Here is an 18980-nt window from a genome sequence, read left to right as displayed (position 1 = left end):
ACCCAGAAGGGCAAAATGGGGTGCTGCTGGGATGGGCACCAGGCACCCCAAGGATCCACTAACCTTGGTCAGATTTGCCTATTCCAAGCACTGAGATCTAATTTTGTTATATTTGTCTAGATCAAGTTCAAATTTTCTAGCCCCGTGATAAGAATTTAGGGCATCTGATCAGCCCTCATAGGGCAACTAGTGAGAAGAACAGCCCCACTTCCTTAAACCTCAGTTTCCTTGTTCTTTTCTTCTCCCTCCCACCTTCCAACCCCACCTCTGCCACTCCCCACCACACGATTCTCCAACTAGGCCCAAGGAAACTTCTGGGTTGAACATACATGAGTCATAATGGTCCCAAAACATGAGGAAAAGAAGCCAGTCTGGTCATAGCAGGTACTTACAGGGTCCCTGCGAGCCTCGTTGTACTGCTGTAAATCTTCCAATATGCTTTTACTCAGCATGAGGGTGCTGACAAGATTTTCAACACCAGGAGTATCCGAGAGAGTGGCTAATCTTATTTTAATGGTCCTGGGTAAGGAGAGACACATTTTCTTTTTCAGGTTAACGTACTAAAATATGTATTCCGTCCTCCACCCAAATGGAGACAAAATTGTAACAGATCACACTTACATAAAATAATATCTGGTAAAATATTTTTTATATAACATTGGGGTTTGATTAACTACAAAAGTAATTCTTCATTCTAGAAAACCTGGAAAACACACATTTTAAAAAGTGCAAACATTGTAAATCAACTATACTTCAGTTTTTTTAAATTTTAAAATAATTTAAAAATAAAAATTTAAAAAAGAGAAAGAAGAACAAAGAAAACCCAAAGTCAGCAGAAGGAAGGAAATCATAAAGATCAGAGCAGAAACAAGTGAAATAGAAATGAAGAAAACAATAGCAAATATCAATAAAATTAAAAGTTTGTTCTTTGAGAAGATAAAATTGATAAACCTTTAGCTATACTCATCAAGAAAAAAAGGGAGAGGACTCAAATCAATAAAATTATAAATGAAAAAGGAGAAATCACAACTGACACCGCAGAAATACAAAGGATTATAAGAGACTACTACAAACGATTATATGCCAATAAAATGGACAACCTGGAAGAAATGGACAAATTCTTGGAAAGGTACAATTTTCCAAGACTGAACCAGGAAGAATTAGAAAATAGAAGCCGAACTATCACAACTAATGAAACTGAAACTGTGATTAAAACTCTTCCGACAGGGTTTCCCTGGTGGCGCAGTGGTTGAGAGTCCGCCTGCCGACGCAGGGGACACAGGTTCGTGCCCCGGTCTGGGAAGATCCCACATGCCGCGGAGCAGCTGGGCCCGTGAGCCATGGCTGCTGAGCCTGCGCATCCGGAGCCTGTACTCCACGACGGGAGAGGCCACAACAGTGAGAGGCCCACGTACCACAAAAAACAAACAAAAAAAACAAACAAAAAACTCTTCCAGCAAACAAAAGCCCAGGACCAGATGGCTTCACAGATAATTCTATCAAACATTTAGAGAAGAGCTAAAATCCATCCTTCCCAAATTCTTCCCAAAAATTACAGAGGGAGGAACACTCCCAAATTTGTTCTACAAAGCCACCATCACCCTGATACCAAAACCAGACAAAGATATCACAAAAAATGAAAATTACAGGTCAATATCACTGATGAATATAGATGCAAAAATCGTGAACAGAATACTAGCAAACAGAATCCAACAACACATTAAAAGGATCATACACCATGATCAAGTGGGATTTATTCCAGGAACGCAACGATTCTTCAATATGTGCAAACCAACCAACATGATACACAATATTATCAAATTAAGGAATAAAACCATATGATCATCTAAATAGACAAGGAAAAAGCTTTTGACAAAATACAACACCCATTTATGATAAAAACTCTCCAGAAAATGGGCATAGAGGGAATCTACCTCAACATAATAAAGGCCATATATGACAAACCCACAGCAAACATCATACTCAATGGTGAAAACCTGAAAGCATTTCCACTAAGATCAGGAACAGCACAAGGCTGTCTACTCTTGCCACTCTTATTCAACATAGTTTTGGAAGTCCTAGCCACGGAAATCAGAGAAGAAAAAGAAATAAAAGGAATACAAATTGGAAAAGAAGAAGTAAAACTGTCACTGTTTGCAGATGACATGATACTATACATAGAAAATCCTAAAGATGCCATTATAAAACTATTAGAACTAATCAACAAAATTTGGTAAGGTTGTGGGATACAAAGTTAATGCACAGAAATCTCTTGCATTGCTATACACTAACAATGAAAAATCAGAAAGAGAAATTAAGGAAACAATCCCATTTACCACTGCAAAATAAATAAATAAATAAAATACCTAGGAATAACCGACCTAAAGAGGCAAAAGACTTTTACTCAGAAAACTATAAAAAACTGATGAAAGAAATCTGAGATGACATAAACAGATGGAGAAATATGCCATATTCTTGAATTGGAAGGAAGAATCAATATTGTGGAAATGACTATACTACCCATAGCAATCTACAGATTCAATGCAATCCCTACTAAACTACCAATGGCATTCTTCACAGAATTAGAACAAAAAATGTTACAATTTGTATGGAAACACAAAAGACCCCAAATAGCCAAAACAATCTTGAGAAAGAAAAACGGAGCTGGAGGAATCAGGCTCCCCAACTTTAAACTATACTACAAAGCTACAGTAATCAAGACAGTATGGTACTGGCACAAAAACAGAAATACAGATTAATGGTATGGGACAGAAAGCCCAGAGATAAACCCATGCACATATGGTCACAGAATTTATGACTAAGGAGGCAAGAACATACAATGGAGAAAATCAGCCTCTTCAATAAGTAGTGCTGGGAAAACTGGACAGCTACATGTAAAAGAATGAAATTAGAACGCTACCTAACACCATACACAAAAATAAACTCCAAATGGATTAAAGACCTAAATGTAAGACCAGAGACTATAAAACCCTTAGAGGAAACATAGGAAAAACACTCTTTGACATAAATTACAGCAAGATCTTTTTTGACCCACCTCCTAGAGTAATGAAAATAAAAACAAAAATAAAAAAATGGAACCTAATTAAACTTAAAAGCTTTGCACAGCAAAGGAAACCATAAGCAAGACGAAAAGACAACCCTCAGAATGGGAGAAAATATTTGCAAATGAAGCAATGAACAAAGGATTAATCTCCAAAATATACAAACAGCTCATGGAGCTCAGTATCAAAAAAGCAAACCCAATTAATAAATGGGCAGAAGACCTAAATAGACATTTCACCAAAGAAGACATACAGATGGCCAAGAGGCACATGAAAAGATGCTCAACATCACTTAGTTATTAGAGAAATGCAAATCAAAACTACAATGAGGTATCACCTCACACCAGTCAGAATGGCCATCTTCAAAAAATCTACAAACAATAAATGCTGGAGAGGGTGTGGAGAAAAGGGAACCCTTTTGCACTGTTGGAGGGAATGTAAATTGGTATAGCCACTATGGAGAACAGTATGGAGGTTCCTTAAAAATCTAAAACTAGAACTACCATATGACCCAGCAATCCCAATAATGGACATACACCCTAAGAAAACCATAATTCAAAAGGACACATGTACCCCAGTGTTCATTGTAGCACTATTTACAATAGCCAGGACATGAAACAACCTAAATGTCCAATGATAGATGAATGGATAAAGAAGATGTGGTACATATATACAATGGAGTATTACTCAGCCATATAAAGGAAAAAAGTCGGGTGATTTGTAGAGATGTGGATAGACCTAGAGACGGCCATACAGAGTGAAGTAAGCCAGAAAGAGAACAACAAATATTGTATATTAACGCATATATGTGGAATCTAGAAAAATGGTACAGATGAACCTATTTGTAGGGCAGGAATACAGATGTAGACGTAGAGAACAGACATGTGGACAGTGGGGAAGCAGGGGGGGACGAACTGGGAGATTAGGTTTGACATAAATACACTACCATGTGTAAAATAGATAGCTAGTGGGAACCTGCTGTACGGTGCAGGGAGCTCAGCTTGGTGCTCTGTGATAACCTAGATGGGTGGGAGGGAGGTCTAGTAGGGAGGGGATATAGGTATACACATAGCTGATTCATTTCATTGTACAGGAGAAACTAACACAACATTGTAAAGCAATTTTATTACAATTTAAAAAAATAAATTAAAAATAATTTTAAAAGTACAAAGAATAAGGTTAAAAAAAAATCACTGATTATACCCATTAACCAGACAACACAATGTCACACTTTAAATTTATTTAATTTAAAATGTTCAGCACCATGTTTTATGTCATATTTACATTGTACATAAAGCCAAATTCTTCCCCCAGTTTTCAAAGTATGTTAAGAAGTTAAAAAAATTAAACTGAACCCAGGTGGGCTTCATGAGTCTCAAAATTCTTACTAATTTTATTTTTGATTTCGTGTTTTTACGTGAAGTCAAGTAGGACAGTGGAGCACGTCCGGGGCTTGGAGCCTTGGTTCACACGTGGTACCCACCTCGCACCAGCACCCGTGATGGTTTCTCCCCCATCTGTACCTTGCCCCTGGCACCTCCCCGACCCTGCCTTGTGACTGCTGCCACCCTCTGCCAGGGGTGACGACTGGGTTGCATCGGGGAGCCCCATGTTGAACCATCCCGCTCCACCCTCACTGGGGTCCTGGACACGGGCATGGGGAGGATCGAGGTCAGGTGTGTGCTCCTGGAGTCTAATCAGAGCAGGGTGGTGGCCGTCCTCACCGAGGGTCCCCACCCAGGGCAGGCAGTGCCATGCTGTGTTCGGCAGGCAACTCAGTGTGGAACTCTAGCCCACCCCGTGCCCGGGTATGTAGGGCATGCCAGTGCCTGTTTGCCACGGGATGGAGCCGTGGGCCTATGTGAGGGGGAGATGACCTCTCCACCTTAGGCTGGAGTCCCACATTTTCGTTTTGTAATGGGCCCTGCATACGATGTAGGGTTCATATAATGCATGCTCTCCAGTCATTGGGGTGTTATTACCAAATAGAGCAGGGCTACTCCTCCTACTATTAATAAAGTGAAATACTCTAACCTACTTAGCTTTCACTTGTAGTGAATATTTGTGCTTACATTTTAGTGCATGCTTCCGTTCTATGGACAACGCGGCATATTTGCCAAGAACAATCTACATCTATAATTAACTGATAGAAAGATGATCAATTTACTATCACATTAATAATACAAATAGTATGAGCAATTTTTAAGTGTAAGGTAAGAACTTGATTATGATATGGCCACCTGATGCCAAAATCTAGTTCAGATGAATTAAAGATATAAATGTAAAAAACAAGACCACAAAAGTACTAGGAAAATACCCAAGGGAATTAAGACCATATGTTCACAGGAAACCTTGTTCGTAGCAACATTATCCATAATAGTTCCCAAAATGGAAAGAACCCAAATGTTCATCAACTTCTGAAGGGATAAACAATATGTGGTCTATCCATACACTGGAATATTATTCAGCCACAAAAGGGAATGAAGTACTGACACAGGCTACAGCAGGGATGAACCTTGAAAAGTGAAAGAAGGCCACATAGTTTCATTCCATTTATATGAGATGCCCATAATAGGCAAGTGTACAGAGACAGGATGTAGATTAGCTGCTGGGGGCTGGGGGGGACAAGGGGACAGGGGTGATTGCAGCATGGGTAAGGGGTATCCTTTGGGGTGATGAATTGAGAATGTACTAAAAACAACAGAACTGTACACTCTGAGTGGGTGAATTGTATAGTGTGAATTATACCTCAATAAAGCAGTTACAAAATACACATATATACAATACCAAAGAAAGATGAAGGGAAAAGGACAGGGGAATGGCAATGAAGAGTCAAAAGAATAAGCTGGGGCAGCACATAATATCAGGTAAGTTAGACCCCAAGGCAAAAAGCATTATGAGGAAAAGAGGGTCTTTAACTATAAAAGTAAAAGTTCACTAGGAAGATATAACAATATCAAATCTGTAGAGATCTAACAATATAATTTCAGAATACTGAATTAAAAAACTGACATACTATGACAAGAATAAGACAAATTCCACCATCACATTGCTAGAGTTGGAGACACTTTGCTCACAAATTGGTATCGGGCAAAAGATTTAAAACACTGTTGAAGATCTGGATAAAGTTAATCTAAAGGATCTTGCTTCTCCCAAATGAAAACACCTGGCCCTCTACCCGTCCTCTCGCTCTTACCATCCCGGAGCCTCTGGCAGCTTAGTCAATGGCTGCTCCATCCTTCCTGTGGTTCAGGCCCAAACCCTTGGCTTAGTCTTGGCTCTCTTTCTTGCACGCCTCACTTCCCGGCAGCACGTCAGCTGGCTCACCCTGAAAATGCGCCCAGAACCAACCACTTCTCATGACCTCGGATGCTGGCGCAGCCACCAGTACCTCTTGCCTGGCTGTTGCAGCAGCACCTTGATGGCTCTTCCTCACTCCCACCTCTGCCGCCCGACACTCATCCTCAACAAAGCAGGTAGAGTGACGCTTACAAAATGCTAAGTCGGTACTTCCCTGGTGGTGCAGTGGTTAAGAACCCGCCTGCCAAGGCAGGGGACACGGGTTCAATCCCTGGTCTGGGAAGATCCCACATGTCATGGAGCAGCTAAGCCCGTGCGCCACAACTACTGAGCCTGTGCTCTAGAGCCTGCGAGCCACAACTACTGAGCCCGTGCACCACAACTACTGAAGGCCACACACCCCAGAGCCCGCGAGCTGCAACTACTGAAGCCTGTGAGCTCTAGGGCCTGCATGCCACAACTACTGAGCCTGCATGCTGCAACTATAGAAGCCCATGTGCCTAGAACCCGTGGTCCACAACAAGAGAAGCCACCGCAATGAGAAGCCCATGCACTGCAATGAAGAGTAGCCCCCGCTTGCCGCAACTAGAGAAAGCCCCAGGGCAGCAACGAAGACCCAACGCAGGCAAAAATAAATAAATAAATAAAAAGCTAAGTCAGATCATACCACTCTTCTACTCAAATCTCAGTAAATGCAGGGTTTTTAAGCTCTTTCCTGCCAAGGACCCCTCTCAGAAAAGTGTTTTTAAATGCACAAAATAAAATATGTAGGATTACTCTCTATGGCCTCATTAAACGACATGACTCAGCAGTGATCTAATAATCTCCATACTTTTGCTGTATAAATGAGCATAGGCCTTAAGCAACATTTGCAGATATCTGCAAATCCCATGATATGACAGGATAGGAAAATACCTGTTGTTTCAATGGAAGAGAAAGTTACAGGTGCTACTGATACTATTGTGGTTGGTTGCCTACTTTTACAATGGAAGGAAATGCTAGATTTTAGTTAAGCCTTAATAAAAATAAAGATGCGGTTTTCTCCTGAATTCTCCCCGTGGACCAAGGTTAAGGGCCTCAGCAATGATTCCCAAAGTCCCAGGATGGCTGAGCACCCCTCCTCTGACTCATCTCATATTTTTCTCCATAGTACTTCCTACCTTCTATTTATTTTGTTCATTGCTTGTCCCCTCTCACTAAAGTAAAACTTCATGAGGATAAGAATTTGGGTCTGTTTGCTCACTGCTGCCTCCCCTTGGCCAGACCAACACCTGGCACATAGTAGGTGCTCAAGCAACATCTGTTGAATGAGTGAATTATACAGCTTGCATGTAGACGGCCAGAGCATTTCCCCCAGGCTTCTGTGCATGACAAACGCTTCAACTGAGTTATTAAGAGTGTTGGGGGAGCCACTGTGCTGGCCTTTGCTCTCTGGGTTGTGGGCATCGTCCCCCTCCACCCTACCCTCCCCAAGCCAGGCTCACAGCTCAGACCACATCATGGTCCACTCTGAAAGCCCAGGGCTCTTCCTAGCGCACAGCAGTGCTCACATGTTCAAAGGGAAAGGGGCCATTTTACTGCCAAGTATCACAAAAACTCAAACGTTATTTCGTTAGTTTGTACTTGAAAATCTACTGTCGATTAGGGAACACAACCATTTTGTGTTATATTGTGAAGCTCTCACCTCTGCTACTTACATTTGCCAAAGAAGAGTATTTCACAATTTACATGAAAGTTCCTGGACTTTCAGGGGAGGACTGAGCAGCAGCGGCATGTCTGTGCCCTGCTCTAAGGCCATGCCGTCCAGTCTGGAGGCCACAAGCCACACGTGGCTGCTGAGCGTTGAAAGGTAGCATCTCTGAATCCAGATGTGCTGTCCATGCAAGATACCCACTGAATTCTGCAGACTTGGCCCCAAACGAGAATGCAGACAATCTCATTGATACTTTTTTATACTGATTATACTTGAAAGCAATAATATTTTGACTACAAAGCGTTAACTGATAAATATTACAATTAGTTTTGCCTACCTCTTTTTGATTTTTAAATTACTGAGGCTATTAGAACACTTAAAATCACATACTCTGCGCTCACTCCGTAGTTCCATTGGAAAAGGCTGCTCTCTATTGCTTCGTGTTTGCCTCTGAACGCTATTTTTCAATTGTTTTCTGCTTAGCTCAAAAAGCAGAATGTAGTTTTGCTCCACAAGTGACCTCTTCACCAGGACTCTAAGGCAAGTGGCTGGTGTGGATACGACCTGCTTACACATCAGTAGCCTGTTAGTTCTGCTTTTACCAGGAATAAGATGATGAGGACCTAGAGACGGCAAAAGGGAAACTGTGGCAATAGGTAGGCGTCCTAATTGCTTTTATGTGGCAATTGACAGGAGCACCCAGAAAAAGAGAAAAATTAATATGCATAAGAAACAGATCCTCAATTAAAATGCATGCCTTAAAAATCAACGATTCGAGCGGCTTTATTGAGAATGATTCAGTCAGTCATTCTGACTGAGTCAGCCAGACGCTGTCTCAACATTCGCTCGTGCCCAGCATGTCCTGGGTGTTGGGAACAAGACAGTCCACAAGGCCTGCCCTCGTGGAGCTGACCTACTATGGATTCCAGAACTATCTTCAGAGAAGTAATTCTGAAATCCCTTCAAATTTTAAATGATGAGAATGAGGTTAGAAATGGACGGGTGTTACGCAGACCTCAGTCTGTGTTTTAGCCATAGAGGGCCTCTGGAAAAATAAAATGACTTCAAAAGAAAGTTGTAGCACAAACTAACTCAACATTGTAAAGCAATTATACTCCAATAAAGATGTTAAAAAAAAAGTTGTAAGGATGCTTAGTATTTTATTCTCAACATGTGTGATCCTTAATTAAAATGAAATTTTCTTGAATATACATGGATGTCACACACACACGCACACACCAAAAGGAGACTGCATTTATTGTCAAATTATCGAGCAGCTATCTTTATTTCTTGCCATATTTTCAGATAAGTCATAAAGATTAAGAATAGTCAATTGAGGGTTTACAAAATGATGTCAAGACCTTCTGTGGAATGAACTTTTAATGTGCTAAATAAATATCCAAAGAGACAAAGTTCGTTTTGATGTTTACATATCAGAATTGGGGCCTGGCGGGACTGAAACAGATGGCGGGCCCACCAGATATACCTAAACGTGGTCCCACTTTCATCTCTCCACAAGTTTGGAATGAGGAGTTTCTGATATTCATTCTTTCATTATAACCTCTATACTGAGCCCCTTCCCCTGTCCCAACACCAGGTGCGGAACCAGGAAGGAAACCACGCCCCCAGCTCCCACCTGTTATACAGGTCGCCTTGCACGACCTTCCTGGAAGTGAACACGTGCTCAGTCGCCAGGATGGTTTAGCCATTCTTTTCTCAAGGGCTCACACGTGGTTCTAAAGCCACCTTGAATCAGAGAGGCACTTTGCTGTGGCTGTCCTCATCCATCCACAGGGCTTCCTCCAGCCACAGAATAAGCAAGGTCTCCTGAGGGGTCCTGCGTGGGGCTCCCATGTTTCCTGACCCTTCCCCGTGGTCCTTCACCTCCCCACGGCACTACTCTCTCACACGTCCTCCCTCTGATGTGCTTGGATGCCTGGGGAAATCTAGCCTCTCCAGGAAGAAATGATGTCGCCCTTGCCCACTGGTCCCTTCTTGGGTCTGGAAAGTTTTGATTCCCAGGAGTTTTTCTTCTCCTGCTTTTGGCAGACTCTGGCCTCAAAGGTCAGAATTTATAGCATTTAATCAGACTACATGCATAACAAAACAAAATCATACACAAAAATAGAAGGGAAAAGATTTAACAGTTGATTTTTCGACCCTAAGTTGAACGAATGCATGATTTTAGACACCTAGCAGTCTATGTGTGTATCGTCCCTCGGCCTTGCAGAATATAGGGCAATTTTTTGATGCCAGTAAATTAAAACTAAATGATGGAAAGAATAAAAAGTAATTTGAGTCTTTCTGAATTCCAAAGGAGTGATCTATGTAACAGAAACATAAAATAATTCGACAGCCATCAGCATTTCAGTTTAATCCGAACAACAAAACAAAACAATAACCACAAAATAAAGTTTCTCTTGCCTTCTCTTCAAGGAAGCTGATTAAAAGCACAAGAAAGACTGATATCCCTAAAACACCCTCCGTGACAACATGAGCCCAAAATAGGTATAACGGTGACGTCCTAGAAAAAGGTGACAACCAGGCATGAGTGAGTCACCCACAGAAAAACACATAAAACAAAAATACTGAGGGAAGGAAACATTTAAAAGCCAACTACCTAAGGGCATTTTTATTTGCTGAGCAAAGTTGACAATTGGTGGTATGACTCAACTTAGCTGTCAATATTTATTCACAGAAAATCATTTCTGGCACAGTAAATATCAGTTGGAAGAGTAAGTTCTAAACATAGTCCCCTAAATTAAAAACGGCAAATTTCAGAAAAACATGGTTTGGAAGGGCAGGAAGATGGAATAAGTGGCTGGTTCACCCAAATGTGTCCTCTGCTCATGAATAAAGAAGGAGGAGAGCCGGGGTGATGATGAAGGACGGGCAGCAGAAGGAAAAGGAAAGAGGTTCTTGTACCACACTCCAGCCTCAGGTTACATGAGGAAACATCCCAGAGATCACTCAGTGAAGTCCAGTGTTAAAAAGCATTTAGTTTATGCACATTCCAAATGAAAGCTAACATAAATATTGAGAACCGTCCTCTCAAAGACCAGCAGCCATAAAGGAAACGAGAGGGGCCCTAGTGTGGAATCTGTTGACGAGAGAGGTGGCATTACTAGCGACTGAGTTAGTGATTCGTCCCCGTGCTCAGCAGCATGGCCAAAGGGCAGGTGACAGACACAAATATAACTTCCCAAGAGAAGAGGAATGCGATCGGGTGGGAGACCAGGACACGAGGTCATGAAATTTAGAGTAACCAAACTTAAGGGCATGAACGATCCATCCCAAATGTCAAGAGAAGTGAAACAAAAACAACGGAAGAACATAATGCATTTTAAAGCCACGGCAGGAAAAGCGTGGGTGTGGAGGGCCGTGCCCACCTGGCTGTTCCCCTGCCTCCCTCCCCCCCACCCCGCCGCGCACCTGCATCTCTCATCCCTCTTCGCGGTCACCCTCACGCTTACACACACTGTATCTTCTCACTCTTCTTTCTTTATGTCTTTCTCTTCCACCTGGAGTGCAGGCACCATAAGGGCGAGGGTTTTTGTCGGTTTGGGTCACTTTTGCTTTCCCAGCACCTAGGATGGGGGCAGGCACACCCTGCACACTCAACGTCAAGAACAGGGTGAATGAAGGGGGCGTGGGCCTGGGGCCTCTGGGAAAGAAAGCCCACCTGCTGCCAGCTCCCCCCTGTGGTGATCACAGGTGTCAGCCATCAGGCCGACATGAGGGACGCCAACTTCATGCTGGGGGACACGGGGGAAGCAGAGTGGACACGGAAAGAAGCCAGGACCCCGAAGGTTCAAACCCCAAAGCCCTGCCCATCTCCAGACCTCCCAGCTATGGAGGCCAATGACTGCCCTATGGCTGAAGCCATTCTGAGTTGGGGTTTCTTTTATTTCCAACTGAAAACGTTTCCACTGATAGTCTAAGTTTTAAAATTTCAAAAGATGGTTTTAGAAGAACTCATGCTGTGAGAAGCATGTTTACGAAAAGACAAGAATTAGATGCAATGTACAGCACAGGGAATATAGCCAATATTTTATAACTTTTATGGGGTATAATCTATAAAAATATTGAATCACTATGTTGTATACCTGATACTAATGTAATATTGTAAGTCACCTATACTTCAATTTTAAAAAAAGAATTAGAAAAAGATAAGAGAAATTAAAGCATTACTTTGTATTAGATAAAAATCCACAAGACTGCCGTTGTTCAAATATTCTTATAAAATCTAGCCCAGGGGTCTATTTATACAATATAGAAGGGCCTTAAGAGCTCAACAGGAACTTGATTTAGATTCTTTCCGATACCAGAGTCTCTGGAGGGTTGCAGCCTTAAAGACAACGAAGGCTGACAGTGAAGGCAGACAACGAAGGAAAACAATGCCTTTCCAGGCGGACATTTGATTTTCCTCCCGGGTGCAGAATGGGGTTTGGCAGCGCATGGACTTCCGAGCCCGCTAGCGGCGCCTGCCTCCCGGGTGGGACCTGCCATAACCCGACTGCGACCGGCTCTGCTTAATTTACTCCACGGAAGGCCGCACGTGGGAACCGGCCACCTGCCTCCAGTGCAGGTTGGGGAAGAGAAAAGGCCTCGGGCCTTGTGCCCCGACCCTGGGTACCGTGGGCTTGTCCTTAGACCCAAAGTTGTCACTTTCAGCACCAAGTCTGTCAGGTAGACGGCAGTCCAGCCGCCCACTAGCACCGCCACCACCAGCTGCATCCCGGCCTTGGTGGAGGCAGCAGAGGGAAGGCGAGCCCCAGCCAGCCCACTGAAGCAGCACCTATAGCCCCAGTGTTTGGTGTTCTGGATTTCTGACCTCCATAGCTCCTTTTTTTCTTAGTCATTAAGACACCTGTACTGTCTACTAAAAATCACATTGATTGACAGAGCTTCAAGATGGCGGAAGAGTAAGACGTGGAGATCGCTTTCCTCCCCACAAATACACCAGAAATACATCTACACGTGGAAAAACTCCTACAGAACACCTACTGGACGCTGGCAGAAGACCTCAGACTTCCCAAAAGGCAAGAAACTCCCCACGTACCTGGGTAGGGCAAAATAAAAAAGAAAAAACAGAGACAAAAGAATAGGGACGGGACCTGCATCAGTGGGAGGGAGCCATGAAGGAGGAAAGGTTTCCACACACTAGGAAGCCCCTTCGCGGGCGGAGACTGCAGGTGGTGGAGGGGAAAGCTTCGGAACCGCAGAGGAGTGCACAGCGACAGGGGTGCGGACGGCAAAGCGGGGAGATTCCCGCACAGAGGATCAGTGCCGACCAACACTCACCAGCCCGAGAGGCTTGTCTGCTCACCCGCCAGGGCGGGCGGGGCTGGGAGTGGAGCCTTGGGCTTCGGGTCGGAGCGCAGGGAGAGGACTGGGGTTGGCGGCATGAACACAGCCTGAAGGGGGCGAGTGCACCACGGCTAGCCGGGAGGGGGTCCGGGAAAAAGTCTAGAGCTGCCGAAGAGGCAAGAAACTTTTTCTTGCCTCTTTGTTTCCTGGTGCGCGAGGAGAGGGGATTAAGAGCGCTGCTTAAAGGACAACTTCCCTGGGAGAACGCACGGCGCACCTCAGGCTGATGCAACATCACGTAGGCCTCTGCCGCCGCAGGATCGCCCCGCATCCGCACCCCTCCCTCCCCGCGGCCTGAGTGAGCCAGAGCCCCCAAAGCAGCTGCTCCTTTAACCCCGTCCTGTCTGAGCGAAGAAGAGACGCCCTCAGGAGACCTACACGCAGAGGCGGGGCCAAATCCAAGCTGAACCCCAGGAGCTGTGCGAACAAAGAAGAGAAAGGGAAATCTCTCCCAGCAGCCTCAGGAGCAGCAGATTAAATCTCCACAATCAACTTGATGTACCTTGCATCTGTGGAAGACCTGAATAGACAACAAATCATCCCAAATTGAGGTGGTGGAATTTGGGAGCAACGATATATATATTTTTTTTTACCTTTTTCTCTTTTTGTGACCGTGTATGTGTATGCTCTGTGTGTGATTTTGTTTGTATAGCTTTGCTTTTAGCATTTCTCCTAGGGTTCTGTCTGTCCGTTTTTTTTGTTTTTTCCTAGTATAGTTTTTAACACCTGTTATCATTGGTGGATTTTTTTGGTTTTGTTGCTCTCTTCTTTCTTTCTTTCTTTTTTAAAATTTTTTATTACTTAAAAAAATTTTTTTAATAATTATTTTTTATTTCAGTAACTTTATTTTATTTTACTTTATTTTATTTTATCTTCTTTCTTTCTTTCTTTTTTTTCTCCCTTTTATTTTGAGCCGTGTGGATGACAGGCTTTTGGTGCTCCAGCCAGGCGTCAGGGCTGTGCCTCTGAGGTGGGAGAGCCAAGTTCAGGACACTGGTCCACAAGAGATCTCCCAGCTCTACATAATATCAAATGGTGAAAATCTCTCAGAGATCTCACCTCAATGTCAAGACCCAGCTCCACTCAATGACCAGCAAGCTACAGTACAGGACACCCTATGCCAAACAACTAGCAAGACAGGAACACAACCCCATCCATTAGCAGAGAGTCTGCCTAAAATCACAATAAGGCCACAGACACCCCAAAACACACCACCAGACGTGGACCTGCCCACCAGAAAGACAAGATCCAGCTTCATCCACCAGAACACAGGCACTAGTCCCCTCCACCAGGAAGTCTACACAACCCACTGAACTAACCTTAGCCACTGGGGACAGACACCAAAAACAACAGGAACTACGAACCTGCAGCCTGCGGAAAGGAGACCCCAAACACAGTAGGTTAAGCAAAATGAGAAGACAGAGAAACACACAGTAGATGAAGGAGCAAGGTAAAAACCCACCAGTCCTAACAAATGAAGAGGAAATAGGCAGTCTACCTGAAAAAGGAATTCAGAATAATGATAATAAAGATAATCCAAAATCTTGGAAATAGAATGGAGAAAACACAAGAAACGTTTAACAAGGACCTAGAAGAACTAAAGAGCAAACGAACAGTGATGAACAACACAATAAATGAAATTAAAAATTCTCCAGAAGGGATCAATAGCAGAATAACTGAGGCAGAAGAACGGATAAGTGACCTGGAAGATAAAATAGTGGAAATAACTACTGCAGAGCAGAATAAAGAAAAAAGAATGAGAAGAATTGAGGACAGTCTAAGAGACCTCTGGGACAACATTAAACACACCAACATTCGACTTATAGGGGTCCCAGAAGAAAAAGAGAAAAAGAAAGGGACTGAGAAAATATTTGAAGAGATTATAGTTGAAAACTTCCCTAATATGGGAAAGGAAATAGTTAATCAAGTCCAGGAAGCACAGAAAGTCCCATACAGGATAAATCCAAGGAGAAACATGCCAGGACACATATTAATCAAACTACCAAAAATTAAATACAAAGAAAAAATATTAAAAGCAGCAAGGGAAAAACAACAAATAACATACAAGGGGATCCCCATAAGGTTAACAGCTGATCTTTCAGCAGAAACTCTGCAAGCCAGAAGGGAGTGGCAGGACATATTTAGAGAGATGAAGGAGAAAAACCTACGACCAAGATTACGCTACCCAGAAAGGATCTCATTTACATTTGATGGAGAAATTAAAACCTTTACAGACAAGCACAAGCTGAGAGAGTTCAGCACCACCAAACCAGCTTTACAAAAAATGCTAAAGGAACTTCTCTAGGCAGGAAACACAAGAGAAGGAAAAGACCTACAATAACAAACCCAAAACAATTAAGAAAATGGTAATAGGAACATACATATTGATAATTGCCTTAAATGTAAATGGATTAAATGCTCCAACCAACAGACATAGACTGGCTGAATGCATACAAAAACAAGACCCGTATATATGCTGTCTAAAAGAGACCCACCTCAGACCTAGGGACACATACAGACTGAAAGTGAGGGGACGGAAAAAGATATTCCATGCAAATGGAGATCAAAAGAAAGCTGGAGTAGCAATACTCGTATCAGACAAAATAGACTTTAAAACAAAGACTATTACAAGAGACAAAGAAGGACACTACATGATGATCAAGGGATCAATCCAAGAAGAAGATATAACAATTATAAATATTTATGCACTCAACATAGGAGCACCTCAATACATAAGGAAAAAAAAATACATAAGGCAAATGCTAACAGCCATAAAAGCGGAAATAGACAGTAACACAATCATGGAAGGGGACTTTAACACCACACTTTCACCAATGGACAGATCATCCAAAATGAAAATAAATAAGGAAACACAATCTTTAAATGATACATTAAATAAGATGGACTTAACTGATATTTACAGGACATTCCGTTCAAAAACAACAGAATACACATTCTTCTCAAGTGCTCATGGAACATTCTCCAAGATAGATCATATCTTGGGTCACAAATCAAGCCTTGGTAAATTTAGGAAAATTGAAATCATATCAAATATCTTTTCCAACCACAATGCTATGAGACTAGGTATCAATTATAGGAAAATATCTGTAAGAAATACAAACACATGGAGGCTAAACAATACACTACTTAATAACCAAGAGATCACTGAAGAAAGCAAAGAGGAAATTTTAAAATACCTAGAAACAAATGACAATGAAAACACGACGACCCAAAACCTATGGGATGCAGCAAAAGCAGTTCTAAGAGAGAAGTTTATAGTACTACAACCCTACCTTAAGAAACAAGAAACATCTCAAATAAACAACCTAAACTTACACCTAAAGCAATAGAGAAAGAAGAACAAAAATACCCCAAAGTTAGCAGAAGGAAAGAAATCATAAAGATCAGATCAGAAATAAATGAAAAAGAAATGAAGGAAACGATAGCAAAGATCAATAAAACTAAAAGCTGGTTTTCTGAGAAGATAAACAAAAATTGATAAACCATTAGCCAGACTCAACAAGAAAAAAAAAAGGGAGAAGACTCAAATCAATAGAACTAGTAATGAAAAAGGAGAAGTAACAACTGACACTGCAGAAATACAAAGGATTATGAGAGATTACTACAAGCAGCTATATGCCAATAAAATGGACAACCTGGAAGAAATGGACAAATTCTTAGAAATACACAACCTTCTGACACTGAACCAGGAAGAAATAGAAAATATGAACAGACCAGTCACAAGCACTGAAATTGAAACTGGGATTAAAAATCTTCCAACAAACAAAAGCCCAGAACCAGATGGCTTCACAGGAGAATTCTATCAAACATTTAGAGAAGAGCTAACACCTATCCTTCTCAAACTCTTCCAAAATATAGCAGAGGGAGGAACACTCCCAAACTCATTCTACGAGGCCACCATCACCCTGATACCAAAACCAGATAAAGATGTCACAAAGAAAGAAAACTACAGGCCAATATCACTGATGAACACAGATGCAAAAATCCTCAACAAAATACTAGCAAACAGAATCCAACAGCACATTAAAAGGATCATACACCATGATCAAGTGGGGTTTATTCCAGGAATGCAAGGATTCTTCAATATACGCAAATCAATCAATGTGATACACCATATTAACAAATTGAAGGAGAAAAACCATATGATCATCTCAATAGATGCAGAGAAAGCTTTCAACAAAATTCAACACCCATTTATGATAAAAAACCCTCCAGAAAGCAGGCATAGAGGGAACTTGCCTCAACATAATAAAGGCCATATATGACAAACCCAAAGCCAACATTGTCCTCAATGGTGAAAAAGTGAAACCATTTCCACTAAGATCAGGAAGAAGACAAGGTTGCCCACCCTCACCACTATTATTCAACATAGTTTTGAAAGTTTTAGCCACAGCAAACAGAGAAGAAAAAGAAATAAAAGGAATCCAAATCAGAAAAGAAGAAGTAAAGCTGTCACTGTTTGCAGATGACATGATACTATACATAGAGAATCCTAAAGATGCCAGAAAACTACTAGAGCTAATCAATGAATTTGGTAAAGTAGCAGGATACAAAATTAATGCACAGAAATCTCTTGCATCCCTATACACTAATGATGAAAAATATGAAAGTGAAATAAAGAAAACACTCCCATTTACCATTGCAACAAAAAGACTAAAATATCTAGGAATAAACCTACCTAAGGAGACAAAAGACCTGTATGCAGAAAATTACACTGATGAAAGAAATTAAAGATGATACAAATAGATGGAGAGATATACCATGTTTTTGGATTGGAAGAATCAACACTGTGAAAATGACTGTACTACCCAAAGCAATCTACAGACGCAATGCAATCCCTATCAAACTACCACTGGCATTTTTCACAGAACTAGAACAAAAAATTTCACAATTGTATGGAAACACAAAAGACCCCAAACAGCCAAAGCAATCTTGAGGAGGAAAAACCGAGCTGGAGGAATCAGGCTCCCTGACTTCAGACTATACTACAAAGCTACAGTAATCAAGACAGTATGGTACGGGCACAAAAACAGAAATATAGATCAATGGAACAACATAGAAAGTCCAGAGATAAACCCACACACATATAGTCACCTTATCTTTGATAAAGGAGATAAGAATATACAATGGAGAAAAGACAGTCTCTTCAATAAGTGGTGCTGGGAAACTGGACAGCTACATGTAAAAAAATGAAATTAAAACATTTCCTAACACCATACACAAAAATTAACTCAAAATGGATTAAAGACCTAAATATAAGGCCAGACACTATCAAACGCTTAGAGGAAATCATAGGCAGAACACTCTATGACATAAATCACAGCAAGATCCTTTTTGACCCACCTCCTAGAGAAACGTAAATAAAAACAAAAATAAACAGATGGGACCTAATGAAACTTAAAAGCTTTTGCACAGCAAACGAAACCATAAGCAAGATGAAAAGACAACCCTCAGAGTGGGAGAAAATATTTGCAAATGAAGCAACTGACAAAGGATTAATCTCCAAAATTTACAAGCAGCTCCATGCAGCTCCA

General features: G+C 41.8%; 1 protein-coding gene across 2 annotated transcripts in view; it reads right to left on the bottom strand.

Moving 5' to 3' along the window:
• Positions 1–18980, bottom strand: part of CFAP61 (cilia and flagella associated protein 61) — a 255126-nt gene that overhangs the window by 144128 nt on the left and 92018 nt on the right. Inside the window, exon 14 of one of the 2 annotated variants that reach the window (XM_067707353.1) lies at positions 393–519. The exons of the other annotated variant lie outside the window; for it this stretch is intronic. Coding sequence (XP_067563454.1) covers positions 393–519 — 127 coding nt within the window. The remainder of the gene's footprint in view (positions 1–392; positions 520–18980) is intronic. 2 annotated transcript variants of the gene reach the window in all.

The sequence above is a fragment of the Pseudorca crassidens genome, chromosome 15, assembly GCF_039906515.1.
Source record: "Pseudorca crassidens isolate mPseCra1 chromosome 15, mPseCra1.hap1, whole genome shotgun sequence".
NCBI classification, from domain to species: Eukaryota; Metazoa; Chordata; class Mammalia; order Artiodactyla; family Delphinidae; genus Pseudorca; species Pseudorca crassidens.
This window is presented reverse-complemented; position numbering and strand designations above follow the sequence as displayed.